Genomic DNA, 23,149 nt, shown 5'->3' with positions numbered 1-23,149 from the left:
AAGCAGAAGAGAAGCGACACAATCCTGTATAACCTGTCTTCTTAATGGATCCCGGGGTAGCGGGGTCTGGAAGTAACGCTGTGGAGCTGGGCCCAACAGGTCTATCCAGTACCCCTCTGAAATAATTCCCCGGATCCAAGGATCTTGGGAAGATGCTGCCCACTGTTCCTACAACAGAGACAGACGTCCCCCCACTGGGTCCCCCTGTGGTACAGGGTGGCCGTCAGGACGCAGACTTCTCCTCAGTCTTTGAGGCCTGGCGCTTAGATGCAAACGAGGATCTCCCCCTAGTAGAGGAGCCTCGCCCCTGTGAGAGGAGGTCCCCCGAAAGGGCTGACGGAAAGAGCTGGCCCGTGGGTTGCGGCTCCTGTAAGAATATACTGGCAAGGAAGTGCTTTTGCCCCCCGTTGCCTGTGAAATAAGGGTATCTAATTCCGGGCCAAACAAACCTGCTGCAGAAAACAGAATAGTTTCAACGGACCTTTTTGATTCCGCATCACCTTCCCAGGATTTCAGCCATAGCGTACTTCTTACTGAAATAGAGGCCGCCTGAATGGAAGAGGAAACCGCCGCTGAGTCCTGGGCTGCCTCATAAAGGTACTTCGAAGCCTCCTTCAAATGCAGGGCTAGGGGAAAAAGTTCGGAGTCCTGTAGGGCCTCTGCCAGCTGGTCTGCCCATGCTTCCATGGCTCTAGCCACCCAAGCTGAGGCAAATGTAGGTCTGAAAGAAGAACCTGCAGCCGCAAAAATGGATTTAAGCTGGGATTCCACTTTGCGGTCATTGGCGTCCGGAAGGGACGCTGAACCAGGAGCTGGGAGTAAGGTATGCTTTGCCAAGCGGGCAATAGGAATATCTACTTTGGGAATAGTCTCCCAGCGAACCACCTCTTCCTCCTGTAATGGATACAGGGAGGAGAATCTCCTAGGAATAGAAAACCTTCTTTCAGGCTGTTTCCATGCCCCTTCAGCAATAACCCTAAGCTCAGCAGAAGGGGGAAAATGGCTGGCCTTCCTCTTATCCTTCTTAAAGAGACTTCTGTCTCTGGGGGTAAGATCCTCCGGCTCTGGGAGGTCCAACGCCTGTCTGACCGCTAAAACCAAATCATTAACAAATTGGCTTTTGGGATTGTCTTCTTGTTCCAATAGGTGTAATTGAAGAAGGCTCTGAGGAAGAGGGGGAAATTTATTTGGATCCTGACCAGAGTCTGATAGGACCATAAGGGGATTTACTGATCTAGGTCTCTTTCTTTTAGCAGGCGGGGTTTTAGAGGAATCAAGCAACTGGTTAAGCTTGTTCAAACCCTGTAAAAAAAAAAAAAAAGCTGTAGACCATGCCGGTTCTGTAAGAGCAGGGGCTGGGTCAGGCTGTAGTGAGGAAGGTCCCGGCAAACCCGATCCACTCGAACCTGAGGAAGCTGGGAGGTCTGACTGTGGGTTAGCGTTACTAGCCACCGAAGTTGCTACAGTAGTTAGCAACTGATTTGACTGAAAAACCATCTGAGCTAAGGAGGAAACCGACTGTGTCAGGGAGGCCACCCAGGCCGGTTCTTCCGCCGGTGGGGCTGAAACCTGCTGGGTATGCGCAGTGGGAACCCCTGCTTCGCATGCAGAGCGCCAAAGGGTCCTTTTGCCCACAAGGTAATTTTACATGACATGTTGAACATGTGAAATATTTTGCCATAGGACCCTTTCCCTTATCTGACATATTAATAATGGAAAGCACACCAAACACACAGCTTAAGTAGTTAATTAACTGTAGGGGAGAGAGATAGAGAGAGAGAGTAATGCAGGGAGAGAACAGAGTGAATAACAAGTAATCAACTAACCTTGTTAATAAAAGTTGTACTTGTAAAAAAAAATTAAATGCATATATATATATATATATGCAAGTAGGGAGACTATAATGTAAAACCTTACTAGCCCAGTTGTGCACGACAAAACAGATAATGTGTTTAAATAAAACAGATACTTAGCTCAAGGGCCACAAAGGGGAGAAGTCCAACAGCAGTATCCTGTGCCTGCTCCCTCAGCTCTGTCCACTCTTCCCGGGCTTCTCTTGGCGCCAGAAAGCTGGGAAAGACTCTCTCTCTCTCTCTCTCTCTCTCTCTCTCTCTCTCTCTCGCGCTCTCTCTCGGGAACTCTATGCTTTAGCTCCCCCCCTTCTGTAATGCTGTCCCTGCAGCATTTCTACTTTGTAAAAAATAGAAAAAACGGATAGCTTGTGGAAGATTAATGGAGACCTTTAAGATATCTGCAGCGAGATACCCGACGCGCCCCCCCCCCCCCCACATATGTATGAGGGGGGGGATCTTGGTATAGCCCCCTTCCTCCTCCACTGTTGACGGAGCCCAGAGATTAAAAAAAATAAAATAAAATGGCTGCCGACATCCTGAATATCCGATAACCGGCGCTCTATGCCTGTCATGGCAGTGCCGGTTATCGGGGAGGCTGGAGGAGTGACAGCAGTCCGTGAGACCGCTTTTTCACTCCTTAATCTGGCATCCATTCTTCCATGTCCCTGTCAGTGAGAGCCGCTGGCTCTCCTCTGACAGGGGAATGCCTGCGCTGCCAAGCTGTGAGTGTGTTCTCTATAGTAGAACACACACCAGCGCTGCCACCTAAAAAGAAAAGAATACATAAAGAAAAGAAATAAGTTATTAAAATAACGCTAGCACTAAATAACACTGCCCAACTCCTGGGCACCTAAAAAAAACTGGACAGGAAGAGGCAGGGGGTTTGTCAGCAGTACTAAAGTTTAACTAGTTAGGTGCCAACTCCCAAGCTCCCCTCCACAACCCATGGTAAGCAGTGTCACCCAGAACGGATGAAAGAGAAATGATCCGTTCCTACAAGTTGGTGTGAATGGATGGGGCTTAACAAAAAAGGGGCAGAACTGCAGCGGGTCATTTAATTGGTGCTATTAAGGCACTTCTCTTATGTCAGGTCTTACCTGATCTAGAATAAAAGCAAGGTGTTATTGTATTCATTCACAAATAGTATAGTGCATTCCTGTACCGGTAGATTGCTATAAAAGGGATCTATTGGCCAATTCATTGAACACACAAAATATTTAACACACACTAGTCTTGTTTACAATGCCCATAACAGAATGTAGAAAAATTACTAGTAACTTTGTGTCCTAAATCCAATGTTCTTTACATAGGGGCACACTTTACAAACATTAGCAGTGTAATGTACATTAGGAAAATTATATCTTGGGGTATTTTCTATCTCCTGGAAACTGTTGTTCCTAAAAATTTCAAGTTTAATGGGAAGGGTTTAGAACTGTTGTATGTTATGCAAATTCAACACACAAAGGTTTACATTGTTGTAATTTTGGAAGGTTGTGCATTAAAGCAAAGTGGAATGAAACATGAGATGACAATGACTCCTTGTAAGAAAAAAGCCTTTGACATGGTGCTGTACTTTTTTATATATTGACAGGAATATAATCCAAGACAATTGCATACTTTGTGTTTGCTCTGATTTCCTTCTCTATGTAAATTGTCCACAAAGTAAAGGTGCCTGCTGCCCCATGCACTGCTGGCAACAAGGTTGTTTAATGACTCAAGACCTGTGATTTGGAAAGATCAAAACATCTCAATGTTTTCCACACAGGCTGCAATATTGTGGTCAATATTGGACATTTGGCCCAATTATCACAGCATATGTGATCCAAATGGATCTGCAAAATGATAATCCAACCACAATCTGAGATCACTTTGCCAGGTTGGTTGGAAGGTGACACTAATCTGCTGTGTTCACTATCATCATCTGATGGCACCACCAGGCCCCTGGCACAAGGAGTCTGACATCATCCAATCTGGCCATCGATGGCCAACGCATTGTTTCCCGAGACATCATTCTGCCAGCACAGTTGTCCTATAATACATAGCTTTAATTTTGTTTAGGCGTACCATAAAAATATAGAAGACACATTGCAGTATTGAAGTTCATTTAATAAAGAAAAGTAAATAACACATAAGATACTGTGTACGAGTTTGCAGTGTCTTCAGTTAAGTCTATTACTCTTTGCCCCAATGGAAACAACATGGCATACTTCTGCATCTGCCCCCATCTTCTTAAGTTCATGCAACCAAACCATCTGCTTATGTGACAGGCGATCATTGGGTCCTTTCACTTCCACCAGCTGCAAAACATAGGAAAAAATATTTACATAAGTTATGAGCAGCAGGGAGATACAATATGTAGGTGAATTGGGATAGAGAAGACCAAACATAGCTCAGTGTGTGGAGTCTTAAAAACATGTTGCAATGAAATAAGATTTTCTTAATGTTCAAATAATAGGGACTGTAGGCATCACACAGCATAAGGTCTTTCCTTAGTTTAGAAATAAAGGGTTGCCCAATCATGTACCATATGATAAACCCTAAAGTGGAGTGAATGAGGAATTAAAGCTCCATTACCACATAGCATGGAGGAAGAAAGTCACCCTACCCGGTACCCCATGCAGACTTTTATCTAGGCACTTGTGCATGCGATGTGAAAGAGCTGTATGCATTGAGTGTGCTGGGTATTTTATTACACATTTACAAAGATTGTCATCTTTTGACATACACCCTGTACAGAAAGCCCCAGCAAAGTCTGTATCAGATATAGCCCTACATAAACCGTGCTAGCCATACAACTGCTGAGACAGAATGGTTTTATGTATTAAAAGATTTATAAACCTAGAAATTCAAAATAACTTTGTCAGTCATCAACTATTGATATATTCTAGAACAACCCCACCCACAAATATTCAAGGAAATGCTGCACTTTCTTCAAAAGAGAGGTGATTCAAATGATGCTGCTGTCTGGTCATATAGCCTAACTCCCTACACTTGTCAGAATAGTGCCCCTTGTGGTTTGCCATAGGGCTGCATCCTACTCTAGAAGATAATGTGATTGTGTAAAAGCAAATATTATAAGTATTTACCTTACATGTTGATTTCTGGGCATTCCATACCACTAGATCAGGGAGCCCTCCTTTGCAGTGACGGATCTGTATGGACATTTTCCTACATATGCCACTTACCAAAGACCCACCGAGACAGGACACTAAACTCTGAAAAACAAATTAAAATTATCCAAATCAGAAAACATGTTTAAAATTAGTCAGCAGTAATTAAAAAAAAAATAATACATATACACTAAATGGCCAAAATAATGTGGACCCCTGAACATCACATCCAAATGTGCTTGTTGAATGTCTCATTCCAAAACCATTAATATGGAGTCTGTTTCCCCCATTGCTGCTCTACAGCCACCAGTCTTCTGGGAAGGCTTTCCACTAGTTTTTAGAAAATGGTTGCAGGGATTCGTAAGCATTTAGCCACATAAGATCAGGCACTGATGTTGGGTGATAAGGCCTGGCTCGCAGTCAGTGTTCCAGTTCACCCAAAAGGGGTTTGATGAGGTTCAAGTCAGGGCTCTATATAGACCAGTCAAGTTCTTCCATACATCTTCAGAAACCATTTTTTTTTATTAATCACGCTTTGTGCATTGGGGTACGGTTATGCCACAAAGTTGGAAACAAACAATTCTCTAGCATTAACATTTCCCTTCACTGGAACTAAGGGACCCAGGCACTCTGTGGTCCCGTCCTGAGAGCTTGTGTTGCTGCTAGCCATTACTACTTCCCAATAACCCACTTAAAGTTGTGCAGGCAGCTCTAGCAAGATCTGATGAACTGACTTGTTAGAAAGGCAGCATCATAGCTTCATCTAAACCATGCCAGGAAAATCCAAACCACAATGTTACAGAGCTGCTAGAACATTATAAATTTTAAAAACAAGTTCTCAGGGTTGTACACTTTGTTTTCTTTTTTAGGTTGGCACTAATCTGTTTGTGAAATATGAGTCACCCCTGAATTCTCCAAAGTGCATTGTAAGTGAGATGAGCAGTCTGCACTGCAACTGGACTAATATCTTCTCTCACACCACATTTCCCTTCAAATTAATGCAGTATGGATACCATGACCTGGAATATGCGTTTCCTCCCATTGTTGCCCTTTGCAAATCATAGTTTCCTCGCAAGAGTTCCCTGCACACATCACATTAGACTGTTGCTTGTAAAACATCAGCAATTTAAGCTCACCCCTCTTTCAAGGTTCAGAGGTCATCTTTTTGAAGCCATACTAACCATAATTCTTGCCTACCAGGACAATCCAGCATTTTTATACATAACCATGATGGGGTGTTATTTGCATAACAAGCATCAACCAAACTTTTTTTTCTATTTCAATATGGTTGGTGTCCCTTGTTTCCTCAGGTGGTTTTTTTTTTTTTATCCACTTCCGGTATACACATATATACTTGTACTGATGTTAAATCCATTTCTCTGATGGAAGCTGGGGGACACTGCTTCACCATGGGGATATAGGTAGCGGAGCTGGGCACTTAAGGAGTTGAAAAACAAAAAAGGACTCCTCCACTATATAGTTACCTTGTGTGAGGTTGAGTCTTTTTTCCTTTTAATATTATTTTATGTCTTGATGCCTCCCTTACTCACCTGTTGGTGTACTGGGGCTGACACTGCTGACATTCCTTCTCAGATTCTTAGAGGGGACTCTGAACTCTTGTCACATTAGGACGGTAAATTACATGGTGATTCTGACTATGAGGATCTGTTGAACTTTGATGAGGAGCCTGTTAGTACACAGGGTGTAGAAGACCTTGTCACAGCCGTTCTTCAGACTCTGCATATTGGAGGATGCAAAGGATTCTGCACTGTCGGTCGTTTCTCTTTAGAAAAGAAAAAAGAAGCATAGTATTTATCTTCCTCTCATTTATTGGAGATGTTGGAAGAATCTTGGGTAAAACCAGGCAAGAAACTTCAGGTTCCAAGGAGATTACCTTTAAAATATCCAGGGAAAAAACTGTTGATTGTGAGCGGGTGGGGAGGAGTACTTCGTTTATTTTCCTCCTAAGTGCCCAGCTCCGCTACTACCTATATCCTCAGGGTGAAGCAAGGTCCCTCAGATGAAAAGGGAAGAGAAACAGATGTTAATAAACTGTATATCAACACAGGTTTTATGAACCTGTGTCCATATACAGTTACTTGATGGAACCTGTTGAAAAACTGGGAACAACTGTACAGTTCTGCATCTATTTTAGAGACAATATTATTAACAAATAAAGTTGTGGATCTAAAAGACTATGAAGGATTGTCCATTTCATAATATTATGTAACAGTACTTTAAGCAACTAAAACGGATACCTGGGCCTGCTGTAGAGAGGAGAAACGTTCCCAGCTTACTAAAGCAGCTGCTTCACCTTGATGCACATTCCACACATCAGCCATCAACTCATGTAGAGTCTCAGTGGACGAGTCCTGGAGAAGCTTTAGCCGACTTTCAATGGCATCCTTTCTGTTCTCATAAAAACTGTCTGTGTAAAGATCCAGGGGGAATGACTGCAAAACATGAGACATAGCCAGTTATGCTCTTTTCAGCAGCTTGTTTTGGATCGTATGGAAGAAGGATAACTGGACAGTTTCTGATCATCCACTCACAAATACCTGATAGGAATTTCTGAAGACATCAGTGATGCCCTCCATAAAGACTATATCCCACATGAACAAGCCATACAGAGTACAGAATGTGGATCCTTCCCCATGAATTCCTGTAGAGGAAGAGAGAAGTCCATCATCGCATGAGTGGAATGGAAAGGCCTTTGCTATAAATGCAGTAAAAATAAATACGATATATGTAAAACAGACTGATTTCAGAATGAAACTATACTACATTTCTAATGGACTCTCTTCTTACATTGGACAGAAAGGAGGGAGAGGAAGATCATTTCATATTTCAAGTTTTTTCCCTAAGGTTACTTTCTAGCAATAAGTGTAGCCACTATATTTAAAATTCTCGGAGGTTTATGTATTCCAAGTATGTGTACTCAATATCTTATACCATTTATCCTACAAACCATTTCTTATATCTTGTTATGCTAGTGTTATTTGATGTGTTGGGAATCCTCTTAGCCTGTCAATGTTTCTACACCTATCATTAAAACAGGTTAATTGCCAACGACAAACTATCCAAAAAAACACCAATATCAACATTAAATTCTGCAAAATGTATAATAAACATATCACATTTGTATGGGGAGGTGTGGTAGCAGCCTCTGCTAACAGAGTTTTCATCTTCATGGGCCGGGAGGGTCCTGTGCATGCACCTGATCTCAACAACATGCTAGTGATTTCAAGCAATTGCCATCAGACAGATGATGCAGTGGTGGGGGCTGGGAGTATTCACAACACATCCTGCACAACAATTAGTTGTTAGATACACTCGGCTAGGGATTTTACCTAACCAATAATTGCATATACAGTAAAGGTTCCATTCAGGAAATATACCCTTGTTTCTATTATACACATTTATGGGGAGATGGAAAACAAAAAAGGAAGGTTCTAATCCTTTAACCTTTGACATTAATTTTACCGCATACTGCCGAATACATGGTTAGAGTTCAGTAAATGTTGTCATTTTGTAGAACTCTAAGTCGTCTGCCAAATTGTTAATAAAAAAGCTTAAGGTGCAGAACCTAAGACAACATTTCATTTTACGAATTGCAAACATACCTTGGTCAAAGCCAAGCTCTATATAATGGGCTAATGCCAACTCTTCCACTGAACACATGATGGTAGAAAGGCTAAAGTCCTCTCCCACCTCCTCATCCAGGTTCTCCATTAAAAATACAGATTTTCCCATACCAGTCTGAGGACACATCTTGCCTTTGATTGTGACCTGCCAATTAGAGAAACATCATTTCTCACAATGCTTAGGAAGATCAGCATAGCATGTATGAAAGGGATACATTGTTAGTAAAATATCAGCTTTCTAATCACCTTTCCTGTCCTGAAAAACATTTAAACATGCATTACTTTATCATTTTGGTATGCTGAAGCTCTCTATGTGCTACTTATGCTTCTTCTCACATGAGGGACATCCTCTACATTGATCTCTGGAAGTTCACTGAACATATTGCGGAACTTCTTGCAGCTTGGAGAGTCTCTCATTCTCACTGCCCGCTGGTACAGGGAAAGCTGATGTCCCGTGCGTACATAAGGATCTGACAAGCCATCCATAATAAAGAGGATTGCCTGAAAAACACCACAAAAATATTGTAATGAACAACAATTGATATGCCAACATGGTAATAAAACTGTAAAATATCATTATATACATAAATGGTTTAATATTTAAGTTACAGTCTCGTTTTGGCATCACGTGAAGATAGGCAAATCAATGTCTCATGAAATGACAGCTCTGTCTGACCAGACATAAAATGAGATTAAATAAATAGGCTCATTGTGGAAAATATAAAGGCCATAATATATTAAGGGAAAGTGTGTAGCTGACTGTGTGTAGACAGAATAGGGTCGCTCATCGACATTCTGTTTAAGGAGTGTGGTCAATAAGCTAATAAAAAATTGTATCTATAGACAGAGGTATAACACTCCATCGCTGGGACGTATAAAGCAAAACTTGGAGGTGAGGGAGGACTGCTCTGCTCTTCTATACATGTGCAGTGAAGTCCTGTTTGGGTTTTCAGCCCCTGAAGTAAAAGTCCAAGCTGTGTATGAGGACTCATGCATGCTGAACAGAGCACAGTTCTCGGGTGAAGGAGAACTGGTATTGCTGGTACCCCTCACCTCCAGGCCCTAAAGCCACTGCATCCCCTTCGTACAGGAGTTAAACACACAAAAAAATGGAATTTAAGATGACCTAACAAATGGAGACTAAAAGGTGAGGGCTCAATGCTCAATAACTTTACAGTAAATAAATTGGGTCTCATTTGAAATGGCTGACGCACAGCTAAGAATACTCTTAGGTGGTACAAGCATGCCTAGATTTCTGCCACAGCGCATGGGCTTGTGGTGCCAGATGGTGGAGCTTGCACCAGCCAATGGGAAGAGTTGGGTGGTGTAAGTGGGTTACAAAAGTACGGAGTTGTATATATTTTTGTGGAGCAGTGCAAAATCCAGATTTCATTATTTGCAGTCAGATTACTGAGATGAAGGAGTAGAGAGGTCGCAGGTGTTCCTTGAAGTGCAGAGGGGAACACAGACATTTCTACTACATAAGAGACACGGATTTCGAGCTGGCTAGATCAGGTGCCCTGAATACTTTTTATGGGGTACATTTTCGGTTGCTCTTCGGCGGAGAAGTGCATTCTTTGCCCGACACAACGATAAAAACAGCAAAAAAACTTTCTAAACACACAAAAGGCAGCACCAACGTCACTCATCATTAATGAAGCCAGCAATGAGGTTTAACGGTATTTTTAGAAGAAAACCTGAAACATTTCAATCAATAAAAAGAGTGGTTCTAAAGTTTTACTTGAAGTTTGACTTTCTATGTGATGTTTGCACACTTTTGCACTGTGCGCCCATTTATATTTTTCCACTTCTCGTTTATGAAGGCGTCTTCCTAGAGGGGAACACAGGAGTGTACAGTGATATGCACTGGACAGACCATCTAGGTGCACATTGTAAAACCAAGACATTTTGCACTGCTCATCCAGTGCGTTTCACAAACAATAAAGTTTACATTACATTTTGCTAGAACCAGAAAGATTCTACCATTTTATATGGCTCATTTAAGACCATCACTGGTATACTTACTTTCTGCGTGTGCTTTAAATGCTGGTGCAAGTTCAGTACCAGTCTATCCCACCAGCGCCCCCTACTGTCTGGACAATAAACATCCTGAGACAAAAGTGTTTGCAGCAACTCCACAGCTTCCTGCACATACATTTCAAGAGAATATACAAGGCATCGGTAACATTAAGATAAAATCGTGTTAACAGGAGATATAATTAAAGGAGTAATAATCCCATACCTCATACAAATGCAGTCTCTGTAGGATTTCTACTCCACGTGATAGGATCCTTGTGTACACCCAGCCCACAGTAAAGCAACGCAGGTATAATGGCAGCTCTGCATGGTACCTATATAACAAAAATATAGCTATGAAAAGAGCAGAAGATTGATGAAAGTGGAGCATGAAACAAGAAAAAAATATATATTTTGTATGCACATGAAAATATAAATCCAATATTTATACAGAAAACATTGTTTATAAACTATAATGTGACTACCCCAAACATCGAACCTCTTTATTTCTGTGTGACTATGTAAGTAAAGCAATAATGAAACATACATCGATCACCTCAAATGTCAGATTAGAATACATATAGAATAGAGCAATAAATAAGAATCAGTTATACGCGGTGCTGGCGCATAACGTGAGTCCCACAAGGCCGTTTCTTGCACCCTGCGGGGCACACACACCTGTCTCTAGACTTTCTAACAATGTTGAGAGATATGGTAGAATGATCATCACCATCATTTATTTATATATAGGACACGTGGTCATCCCCTAAGGTTAGAGGAGAGGAAATTTCACAACCAGCAAAGGAAGGGGTTCTTTACAGTAAGGGCAGTCAAGATATGGAATTCATTGCCAGGGAAGGTTGTGATGGCAGATTCAATAGATATGTTTAAGAAAGGGTTAGACAAATTTTTAGTGGAAAGGTGTATCCAGGGATACGACCGTTAATTTAAAATGAAGGATAGTAGTGGATATAGGGTAAAAATAGGACTGCAATATTGAGTCTGGGGAGATTTTTTACAATTGAAACAGCTTGGCGGTTGCTTACTCTGGATTAATTTCAAATATAAGTGCAGGATCGCAGGAGATCCAAAATAGGTTGAACTTGATGGACTGGTGTCTTTTTTCAACCTCATCAACTATGTTACTATGTATATACTATAAAGCTGCTCCTCTTTTCCTCTAGCAAAATCTATGCCCATTACATTTTTAAGCAAGGAGTACAATCACCAATGTAGTTATTGGGCATAAAAAAATTGTGCACCCCTATCCTTTAGTACATAAGGTGCATTATTTAAATGATTATATGAAGGGTTGGTGACATGATCACCAAATTGACAAATTATAACTGACTTCACAGCCTTCAAAAAAGGGTGATATACTGTGATTTACTACAGCAGGAATCTTAAAAGTTAACATGACTTTTCACCAATTCATTCTTAGTGACTGGGAGCCTTAAAAACAGTGTCTGTAGTAAAAAGGAAAAAAAAAAACCACAAACACCACATCTTAATGGTTCTAGCATAAATATGTATACTGGCAATGGTTGAGGCTTTTTGTACCGGAAACAAAGAGATCACTACAAGTTCTAGGAGCTAGCAAGGATATATATACCACTAATTCGTAGTGCTGTACAGAGAATTCACGTCAGTCCCTGCCCCATTGGAGCTTACAGTCATAATTCCCTAACGTACACACATAGCAGTCAGTCATAAACACAGGTGGTCCACATGTGATCCACCCACTTGCCAAATTGAATGAAATTCATGCAAACCACGTGCGTGCACTCAGACCAACAAGCAGGATTGTATCAGTCCCCTACATACAGAGTTACCATTGTATGAGCCGAGACAATATTCAGCCTAAAAATTCTTCAGAAACTACTAATATCAACGAGACACAAATTGAGTTCCACTTATATGAACAACAACAATGCATCATGCAAGTTGTATGACCTGTTAAAAATCATCTATGGGTCTTGTCCCACCCTACAACATGTGATTATTTTGTGAACCATCCGTGCAAGATTTTCATAAATGTGGACTCGTGTAGAGGTCATTTAAAATTTGAATAAATGCCATAAACATTCATTCTTAGACAATATGACAGTAACACAAAATAGCAATAAGGAGCCTAAATTTTTAAGCAGCTTATGGCTCTCTCACAATCACAGCATTCCTTGTCAGTCAGGGATACTTAGATATGTGCTCCAAAAACAAGAAACAGAGTTACAGGTTACCAGAGGGTATAGACCGGAGTTCTGGAAGGTCACACAGAGTTGACACTGGAGCCAAACATTAACAAACTGCATTGATGTGTAAACTTGTGCGATATTATGATATTATGTAATGTCAATAAAGCCCCCCAACAACAGATCATTTATTTGCCGAAGCTGTAGAATGTCTGTGTTTGTAACTTGCAGCAAGTGTAAAAACAAAAAGTAACATACAGGATTATTTTCATATATGTATTTATATTAGATATGTGACCCTCCTACTTCAAAAAGGAAAAGTTTAAAAGGATAGGAGTATTTCAATCACATCAAAACTCATACCATTGACTACAAGGCTGAGAAGGTGGCACGTGGTGGCATACCATGATGGCCGTGGATCACAACTAATCATATGCCTCTATCCTTGCCATAAATAGGGACTGTAGAAAGGAAGGAAACGGCACCAGGACATACGAGGGCAACATACGATTGTGATTTTCAGCTAATGACTGTGGAAAGCAGTGACTGGAATTTAAAGCAAGGGATTATGAAACGCTTTTTTCCATTTCTGCAAGCTATATATTATGATTATAATGAATGATAAGGAAAAGTAGGTTTATGAAGATAACATACCTTAAAGTGGGCTCATTCTTTAACTGATCCCAGTCCTTCCTGGCATTCTGATACATCAAATGTGCTTCTTTCCATTTACCATTAGTTACAGTGACTACGATGTCTATCAGCTTATGCATTGCAGATTCATATCTAAGGAAAGTCAGAATACAAATTAAGTAAACACCCCAAAGTAAACATATAAAGCGCTTCAACACAATTTAAATGAAAAAAAAAAAAAAAAAAATATCACTTCTCTTCTTAACATTACAGACACCCAGTATGGCTACATAGTGTATTTGGATCACAGTATAAATCAACCTTTTCGTCCCACTTCAGCTTCCTTAGTTGTCCAGGTAAGTAAGAGGAGTCCTTAAGCTTTAGTAGGACACATGAAAGATCATAAACTCCTGTCTGTACTGTACTAGATATGTACAGTTTTACAAAGATAAGAACAAGCACTGACAACCATTTACTTTACTCTAATAAAACATGTCATACAGTGTAATATCATGTAAATGTGTTCAAATGAAACCAGTGATTGTTTTACATTTTTTGTATATGTTTTAGAATTGCTTCAGTGAATTTAAAGGTTTTAAAAGGAGAAAAAAAGCTGGAAGAACACCTATCAAGTCACAGTCACAATAACATATACCTTCCATCAGGCTTTAGGCTGCACCTGGGAATTCCTCAATGTATATATACGCTTCTGTGCCCCATGGTATGAGAGGATAATAGAGTGTTAATGGAAATTGTATGTGGGATGACTGATCACATTGGTATGGCCAATGTATAATTATGGAATTTTTACAGATTTGACAACGGACCAAATTTATGCAGCATTCAAAGTTCAGTAAAAACTCTGTAGCTAAACACATTACATTTAACCAAGTGGAATGTTTCCCCAATACAAAAATGTTACTTCACAGCATAAAAAACAGTGCGCTAAGCACAACCTAACAGAGAACGGGTGAATTTCTAAAGGCCCATGTGTTCACACCCTTAAACTGGGCCTATATGAAATATTATTAAAATGGGACTTTCACCTACACACATTAAACATATAACATAAATAAACATAAATCTTACATTTTCACTCTGTTACAGCTGGATAGTTTCTTCTAAATTCATCATATTACATGTCTGCATGAAAGTTTTGGCAGGTATAGGCATTCAAGAGTATGTACATCGCATGTAATGGCAGAAGCAGCTTACTGTACCCCTCGAGACCCTTCTGTGGTAAGAATTACTTGTTTTTAAATTAGCGTTTCCCCAACTCTGGTCATTAAATCCCCTAGCAGTTCAGGTTTTACATATTACCGTGCTTCAGTACAGACAACTTAATTGTTGCCTCAGTCATTTTGATTCATCCAGTGTTCTAAATAAAAACAACACAAGTGTAAACACACACACACACACGTGTGCATGCATACATACATACATACATACATACATACATACATACATACAATCAGGAGGCAGTACTAGTAGTACTTCTAGTACTTTTTAAAGTACTCAAATTTTTTATTTTAAAGAATAATCAACGTTTCAGGCTCTAGATAGCCCATTATCACAACCAAACAAATGAACAGCCCACCACTACCCATAAAGACAGAGGTGATTAAAACCCAAATCAATGCACCTGAACACCCCAGAGGGAAATGAGTACAATGATGGACTAATGTGAGCGAGTTCTCTATACAGCGCTGCGGAATTAATGGCGCTATATAAATAAATGGTGATGACATGACAGTACAGAATAAGTTACAGACAGAGATCAGCTCTACAGACTCGGTGGCTGTGAAACAGAAAGACCCTATCGGCACTGTGTTAACAAGCAATCCTGCACAGAAAGACAGGCATAACCTGTGATGTTGATCGCCGATAATAAAACCAAGAGGTCTGCTGCTGGAGTTAGTTTGCGGCCCACATTGCCGAGACGCTAGGAAATGCAACGCCATACAAGAACCAATATGTCACAGCTATCATGTGCATGGCTTGTAACCAGGCAACCAGGAGTGTATGGTAACTATGAAGTACAGCACAAGATAGATATACAATGTATGCAAAGACAAAGGAGATAAAGGAGAGTAATAAAATGAAAATGAAATGTGCATGTAAAAATAATGGAAAATAGAACTAATGGGAAGGAGTTTGTACAGGCACATATGCTATACAGTTCTAAAAGGCACCTAATGAATAGCCGAAAAGTGTGGGGGTGGGGCAAAGCACATATTAAACCGCTGTAAACAGAAAGAACTTACCAAGCAATCTGGTGGGATAACAAATAAGGTGTACATAGCTGGTGTACAAAGTCACCCCGAGAAAGTGTGAGCCCAAATACAAATAATGACCAGTGGTTAAGAAAACAGTGTCCCTAACCAAGAGATACTAGAGGATAAAGAGAGAAAATCAGGAGGTACAAAAAGAGCGTAGTCATCATTAAAGTGGGCAAAAGATCAAAAGGAAACTATTTAAATAATTTTCATTGTTGTGTTTTATGCTGCATTCCTTAGGCTTAAACTTTATTGCATATTTTTGACCTATTGATCTTATTTGATATCCCACACGTTTGCTCGGTAACCTCTTTCTGCTGTTTAATATCTGCTTTGCCCTCATTTTTTGTAATTTAATCAGGTGCCTTTAGAACTGTATAGCATTTGTGTCTGCACAGACTTATTCCTATTAGTTATTTATTCCATTTTTTCACATTCATTTGCAATTCATTTTCATTTTATTATTTTAATTTGGTGTAGTCTTTGCATACACTGTATGTCTTTATCTGTTTTGATGTTCTGTGTGCCTCTTGTTGTGCTGTATTTCCTGGTTGCCCAGTAACAAGCGAGGCCACAACAGCTGTGACGTCTTGCTTCCTGTATGGCATTGCGCTGCTCAGCAACACAGACGCACACCAACTCTGGCACTAGACCCCCTAGTTTTACTATTGGCATATCATCACAGGTTAAGTCTGTCCTTCTGTGCAGGACTGCTTGTTATCACAGTGCCGATAGGGACTTTCTGTTTTACAGCCACCGAGTTTGTAGAGATGATCTCTGTCTAACTTATTTTGTACTGTCCCCTGTCTATCACTGTACTCATTTCTATCTGGGATGTTTAGGTGCATTCATTTGGGTTTTAATCACCTTTGTCTTTATGGGTAGTAGCGTAGAGGTTAGCACTTCTGCCTCACAGCGCTGGGGTCATGAGTTCAATTCCCGACCATGACCTTATCTGTGTGGAGTTTGTATGTTCTCCCCGTGTTTGTGTGGGTTTCCTCTGGGTGCTCCAGTTTCCTCCCACACTCCAAAAACATACTGGTAGGGTAATTGGAGCTATCAAATTGACCCGTCTCTCTGGGTGTGTGTGTGTGTGTTAGGGAATTTAGACTGTAAGCTCCAATAGGGCAGGGACTGATGTGAGTGAGTTCTCTGTACAGCGCTGCGGAATTAGTGGCGCTATATAAATAAATTGTGATGATGATGGGTATTCAAGTATGGTGGTTTGTTCAACTGTTTGGTCTTGTTAAAGGGCTATTGAAGTACTGGTATATTTGTTTATTGTTCTGTACTGTTTACCCTGTATGGTTCACTGTCTATTTTCTGTATGGCGCTGCAGAAATCTTGTGTTGCCTTATAAATAAAGACTAATAATAATAAAACCCTGAAAGTTAATTATTCATTAGAAAAAAAACTTATACTTTATTTATTCACAGGACTTTTTAAAGAAGAAAAAAAAAACATCTAGGACCCATTGCTTTCAAAAATAAGATAGATAGATAATATGTCTATGTGTATATTTTATAGTCACTCTGGCAAATGACAAAAATGAGTCTTGTTTTTAATAAGCACAGATCAAAAAATCTGAAACTGGTCTGGTCACAAAACCACATTTTGTCATTAAGGTGTTTCTTTTTTTTTTCAGAACATATTTTTTAACATTTTTACACTTGTTTCTCAGATTTTACACATTACACAAACAGCACAAGATAATGGAATTAATGGCTGTGTACAAAATTTTGTGTATCTGCACAAACAAATTATTATTGTTTTTATTTAAGAGCAGTTTTACACAGTGCTGTAAAAAGCACATGCATCTCTGAATGTCATTCAAAAAATCCCATTTCTTGGCAGACTTCCTCCATTTCAAACTCACCCTCTCATCCTACAATTCGCCCCCTCTCCCTTGCTAAACAATCCTCCTTTAAGTCTCTAATCTCTTCACGATCCTCAAATCCCTACCAACGTTTTGCCACTTTCAACACACTCCCTCTTCCTACCTTACTGCCACTGACTTTTGCCTCCTTTTTCACTTCCAAAATTGAGGCATAGACATAAAATCTCCTCCTCCCATCACTTTTCCGCTACCCTTACCACTCCACCCTGCTCTCCTTCCAGCCACCACATCTTGTGCTCCTTCCGCCCCACTACGGTTGACGCAGTCCATTCTCTTATATTATTCTCTCTCCCCTGGACATGCACCCTGGATCCCATCATCTATACCTCCCATCACTGGAATCTCTTCCCAGCGGGCCAGGTCTTCCTTCTTCAGGGGTACAGAGTAAGGAACCTCCTTGTGATAATGAATCTGTGGGCAGGCTGTTTCCAGGATGCTTCTGCAATCTCTTTGAACTCAACTGAGGGCGGAAAATAAATTGTGCGTCTCTTAACTTTCTAAAAGAGACCTTGATCTTTACTTTTGGGTTCTTCTAAATCCATAAGACTCAGGGCCTGACGCACTGCTACTATTAGGTCATCAATACCTTGATGTCTGGAGTATTCTTCCAGGCCCGTAACCTGTGCAAAATCAGAATCGTCTATGAGCTCGCCCTCCTCTTCTGATCTCTCAGGAATCAGAGGGGCACAAGAGGATTTGTGGATCTGTGGCGCTTGTTTCTTGGCGAGTCTAAGAAACAGTTCAACCAATCTAGGCCTCTGACCAAAGATGTGGACCAAGCAGGTTCTCCAGAAGGAGGACCTGAGATACCGAGGAAGGATGATGGACCAGCCAGTCCCGAATCAGCAGTCTCAGCAGATGCTGGGAACCTGACTGATGTAATGGGTTCAATGGCTACTGAGGTGGAGGGGAGAGCCGCAGCAACTGCTGGTATCTCCACTGGCTTAGCGAGCAGCTTGACTAATGACGCAACCGATTGCGCCAAGGAAGAAACCCACGCCAGTTCCTCTACTAGTGTTGGGGCACAAGTTTGGGCCTGAGCGGCCTATGCCCACACATCACAGTTGTATTACACTTTGAACAAGCAAAATATTTTGCACAGGAAGCCTTTCCGTTATCAGACATATTCTGAATAGGATTGTGTCGCACATATAGAATGCAATCACACCAAATACACACTTGATATAGATACTAATCTATGACAAACAGTCAAAAGTAATATCTTGCAATATGTGTGTGATGTGAGGTAGATTTTTGAGAGCAGAATTCTACTTGCACAAAAAGATTACTAATATATCCGTATCCCTTTAACATAGTGAGTATATAGTATGTACGAAAAACATGGATAGATTATATATATATATATATATATATATATATATATATATATATATATATATATATGCCTTGTACACATATGCCCAACTCCTAAGGGCACTAAAAAAAACTGAGGAAAGTTTCAGTAGGAGAGGCATAGTAGGGACAGATATCCTCCAAACACTTTTTAGTTAAAGTGCCCATGACTCCAGGACCACCTATTATACCCAAGGTATTGCAGTGTCCCCCAATAGGGTGACAGAGAAAGGTAGATTTTTTTTTTGGAGAGTGCACCACTTCTTTGTTAAATGTGTCCTTTAAATGTGCATGTTATGAATATTGTTAATAGGCATACATCCAAACAATCATCCTACCTGATGAGGTCCTCTCTGCCCTGGAATATCTTGGTTGTCCTTTGTACAGTGTACGGTGGGAATGTTATATGGCCCATGTTAACCATAAGGACTGTGGAGAGCAAATTCTGTCCTCCGCTGGCAGCTTCCTCTACCTCCATGGACTCGGTCAAGGAGAACAAGAGGAGGGCTCTGGAAAATACCGCTCTGGGAGCTTTGCAAACTCGAACTGCTTGCCCAGCAACGTCTTTTGCTCTGGAAAGAACAGATGCTAATTAGAGTGCAAATAAAGCAATAATATGAAACATTTAGATGAAATATCTCACCCCTTGCCAGTGCCTGGAGAACTAAAGGAGAAGAAACTTATCTAGAAAGAGTTGCTGACAAAGACATGACCTGTCTGGTCAGTACTGCATATGCTCCAGTTACCCAGGAGTGGGACTTCCACTAATCTGCTAGCTGGTAGGAGGGGTTTATATAATGTACTATGGCAAGAGTTCCCCTTTAAAAGTAGATTATATAGATACATTACTTGTTTTTTTTTATAAAGAACAACCTACAGCCAGAGCATTAAGGTGTAAACAGCAGCACAGATTATTGATGAAAATCTCTGTATGCTCAGAACATCGTAAACACAATGATTATTCCCCAAAATGTAACATTTACAGAAAACCAGGTTATTCTTTACTTTTTAAGAATAGTAGCAGCAATGCTAGACTGATTCTTGCCCATACTGAATATTGAACGCTGTTTGGAAAGCCTCAGGAAGTCTTCAAGAAGCTGTTGCTTTTGAGCGTTGGGGTTTGCCAAGTGAAATCCCTTTGCTAAGGCCTTTAGTTCTGGTGCAGAGAGGAGATCTAGGGCTTCAGAAAGATCTTGCAACTCACAGTCTAAAAAAAAAACAACAGCACATTGAGAGTGACATAGTAGTAAAACAGTAAAAAATGGCTAGTTTAAAACTCCATGTAAAAGGGAAACTATGCATACATGTGAATGTGACAAGTGTATTCTAATCTCATTCTTTGGAAAAGGAGGTACTATCAAGTCTGTTGCTACACACATTACTGCATACAGGGCAGTTCATTTACTGAGCTAGTGATTTAGTATAAGGAATTTGATTTCCAGGTATTAACTTCAGAATGATTGTACAAAGAGCTGTTTAACATTTGAAAGACACAACTCAAGAAACCCTCCAGAAAAATAGCTGGACATGAAGATTTATATCTTTGCCATCCCACCTTTGCTGTCCACAGACAGGAGTAACATATATGGGGTTCTGAGCAGGCCTTGAGAAAAAGGTATGGACAGTCTCCTGTGAACTGTGTATATCACTGCCGAGTTGCAGCACTGAAATCAATGGATCTTTATACGGTACTATTTTATTTGCAGTTTGCTCAAGATGCATTTAGCTTGGAATAAAGTTTGAGAAACTGCTTGTTTGGAAAACCCACAAGTTTACACAATTTTGTCAGGTTCCAGGGCAGGATTACTACAAATATACATAAGTTGCTAACATGTCAATGTGCTGTATGCATCCATGTGTGTGTGATGACATCACACATACATGCACATTTTCTAAAACCTGGCGCTCCTCTTTCTCTGTTCTCTTTTTGGACATCTTCTTATAGTAAATATATTCCCATCTCCCTTTTTCCCTACTTCTCCCTCCCCATTTTCATTTCTAAGGCAATGGGGACACAAAGGGAGACACTTTTGGAGCGTATGCGAATATGGGAACTACTGAACATAATGGAAAATATGATAATGCAACCTATATGGAGTTATATGCAGAGGCTGGTGGGCTGCAGGGCAGGGGGCATCTGCTGGGCATGAGGGAGGTGTATACTGGCAGCTATTGAGCATATGGGAGCAATGCTATATATTGGGACTAGCAGTGATGTGAATTGAGAGCAAGCTGTATATACTAGGATATGGCTGAGCTATATTGGAATGCTGAGATTATGATGCTAGTATGGGAACTGTAGTGGAATATGGAATATACACACATACACACAAACACACAGAAAACACTTCTTATACATGTATTTAACCGGCATATAATTCTATATTTAATATAAAAGCCATGGTGTATATTTTTTCTTTTATAAACACCACCAAGAATTACTTTGTGATTCTTATTTTGGCAGCTATCCATCTTTCCCAAACAATCAGGATTCTACACATAGGTTTTCATAATAAAATCTGCTCTTGAAAATAATACATTTTTTTGCTAGTTTGAATTAAATGTATAAAATGGCATGTATAAAATGTGCAGGAATAATATAGATAGCCCAACAACCAAGCATACCATTTTGAAGACTAGAAATTCTACTGCATCAAATGAGGGAAGACCTGAGTTTACTAAAGCCAGGATGGCGGGGCTCTATGTATTATGCCCCCCAACCCATCTTTAGTAATTGAGGGGTTACCTTTTAAAAGTTAAAATTGTTGTTTGTTATGCCCCACTAACATTATGCCTCCAAATAAAGAATTAATGATATAATAATACCTGTTTGCAGAAACCTATTGTGATTCAGTTCTTCAATAAAGGGAATTAAATTTGAGCCAATTTCAGAATACTCTATCTTGTTTATTTTCATCCACTTCATCTTGCGTTGGAATAGCCGAACATACAACTTTTGTCCACCAGCTTTAACGCATGCAATTGAGAGCAGGAAATAAGATTGACAATTAGAAAAATAGACAAATGTGAATACACCAATCAAAGAACAGTCATTTTACTTGAAATAATACTTATTCTCTCTTCTTTATGCCTCGTTTTTAATTAGACAGAACACAATTTGCTAAAGAAGCCATGGAAATTAATAACATTCATTACTCTTCGCAGTTATGATGGGTCGCCAAGTGTCATTCCTCAAACTGAACTTAAAAAACAATTAAGCTCCACTTGCATCATGCATTCCCCTGGTTGTCACAGGACACCAACTACTATAAGCTGTGATTGTCAGTTCCAGCACTATTAAAGGTAATGGTAAAATGGAGACTGCATTTATGTTTTGCTGGCCTGACACACTGCAATATTGGCAGAAATATCAAGCAAATGACCCATTGTCACAGTGTGTGATAAAATAACTGCAATGTAATCAAAATCGATGGGTTCAATATTGGGCATCTTGGTAAATCAGGCTCCAGTTCACGGGTGCCCTTTGAGAGGGAGCAGCGGTTTTCCAGTTGCCTGGAAACAGTCCATATGCTCAACTTACCGCCACCATCTCCAATACAGAGCCTGGAAATTGACCGCAACTGAGTTTTTCTTTAAGGCAGGAGTTGTGCAGTCTATTACTGCAGCACACGGCCCACTTAGGTAGACCCGCCTCCTCTGCCACATGTGCTGCCACATTAGCATAAAGACAACGCGCAGCACATTACATTAAACAGCAGAGACCTCCCGTCCTTCTACTCAGGTCAATGACACTTTTTCACCAGTCCATCTCTGAGCCCTTTTTCCCCCACCATGTTTGTTTGTTGCCCTACCTCCAACCTGTCTTTCATCTCTTTGTTTCCCTTTTGTGTTTCTTTCTCCAATGTTGTATGTGTGCTTCTCCCTGTCTCCTCATGTTTGTTTTTCTGCCCCAATTCTGTTTGAATGTGGGGAAAAAATCATACTTTTCTTATTTATTAAAAAAAAAAAAAAAAAAAAAAAGATTACATTTAAAAATAGTTAAAAACCTCCATTCATTTAAACATATTTTTTTTACAGAATAAAGCATTTTTTCTTAAATTATACAAATTTAACAGGTATTGCGGCAAACATTGGAAACCCCCCTCTAGAAATCCTGCGTTTGCTCCTGCAGTTACATCTGCGTGTGGCTAAGTTGGACACTGATCCTGTAGCACGGA

At 40.2% G+C, this 23,149-nt stretch overlaps 1 protein-coding gene across 4 annotated transcripts in view; it reads right to left on the bottom strand.

Moving 5' to 3' along the window:
* Positions 1–3,938: 3,938 nt before the first annotated feature.
* Positions 3,939–23,149, bottom strand: part of FAN1 (FANCD2 and FANCI associated nuclease 1) — a 59,540-nt gene continuing 40,329 nt past the window's right edge. For 3 of the 4 annotated variants that reach the window (XM_075208112.1, XM_075208114.1, XM_075208113.1), the window contains 12 exons: positions 21,798–21,938; positions 19,977–20,178; positions 19,310–19,543; positions 13,467–13,598; positions 10,850–10,958; positions 10,633–10,752; positions 8,944–9,108; positions 8,587–8,752; positions 7,522–7,625; positions 7,222–7,416; positions 4,940–5,068; positions 3,939–4,150 (listed from right to left, as the gene is read on the bottom strand). In XM_075208112.1, coding sequence (XP_075064213.1) covers positions 4,013–4,150; positions 4,940–5,068; positions 7,222–7,416; positions 7,522–7,625; positions 8,587–8,752; positions 8,944–9,108; positions 10,633–10,752; positions 10,850–10,958; positions 13,467–13,598; positions 19,310–19,543; positions 19,977–20,178; positions 21,798–21,938 — 1,835 coding nt within the window. In that variant the 3' untranslated portion in view covers positions 3,939–4,012. The remainder of the gene's footprint in view (positions 4,151–4,939; positions 5,069–7,221; positions 7,417–7,521; positions 7,626–8,586; positions 8,753–8,943; positions 9,109–10,632; positions 10,753–10,849; positions 10,959–13,466; positions 13,599–19,309; positions 19,544–19,976; positions 20,179–21,797; positions 21,939–23,149) is intronic. The other variant, XM_075208115.1, reaches the window with a different exon arrangement.

This window comes from Mixophyes fleayi, chromosome 4 (genome assembly GCF_038048845.1).
Source record: "Mixophyes fleayi isolate aMixFle1 chromosome 4, aMixFle1.hap1, whole genome shotgun sequence".
Classification (NCBI taxonomy): Eukaryota; Metazoa; Chordata; class Amphibia; order Anura; family Limnodynastidae; genus Mixophyes; species Mixophyes fleayi.
This window is presented reverse-complemented; position numbering and strand designations above follow the sequence as displayed.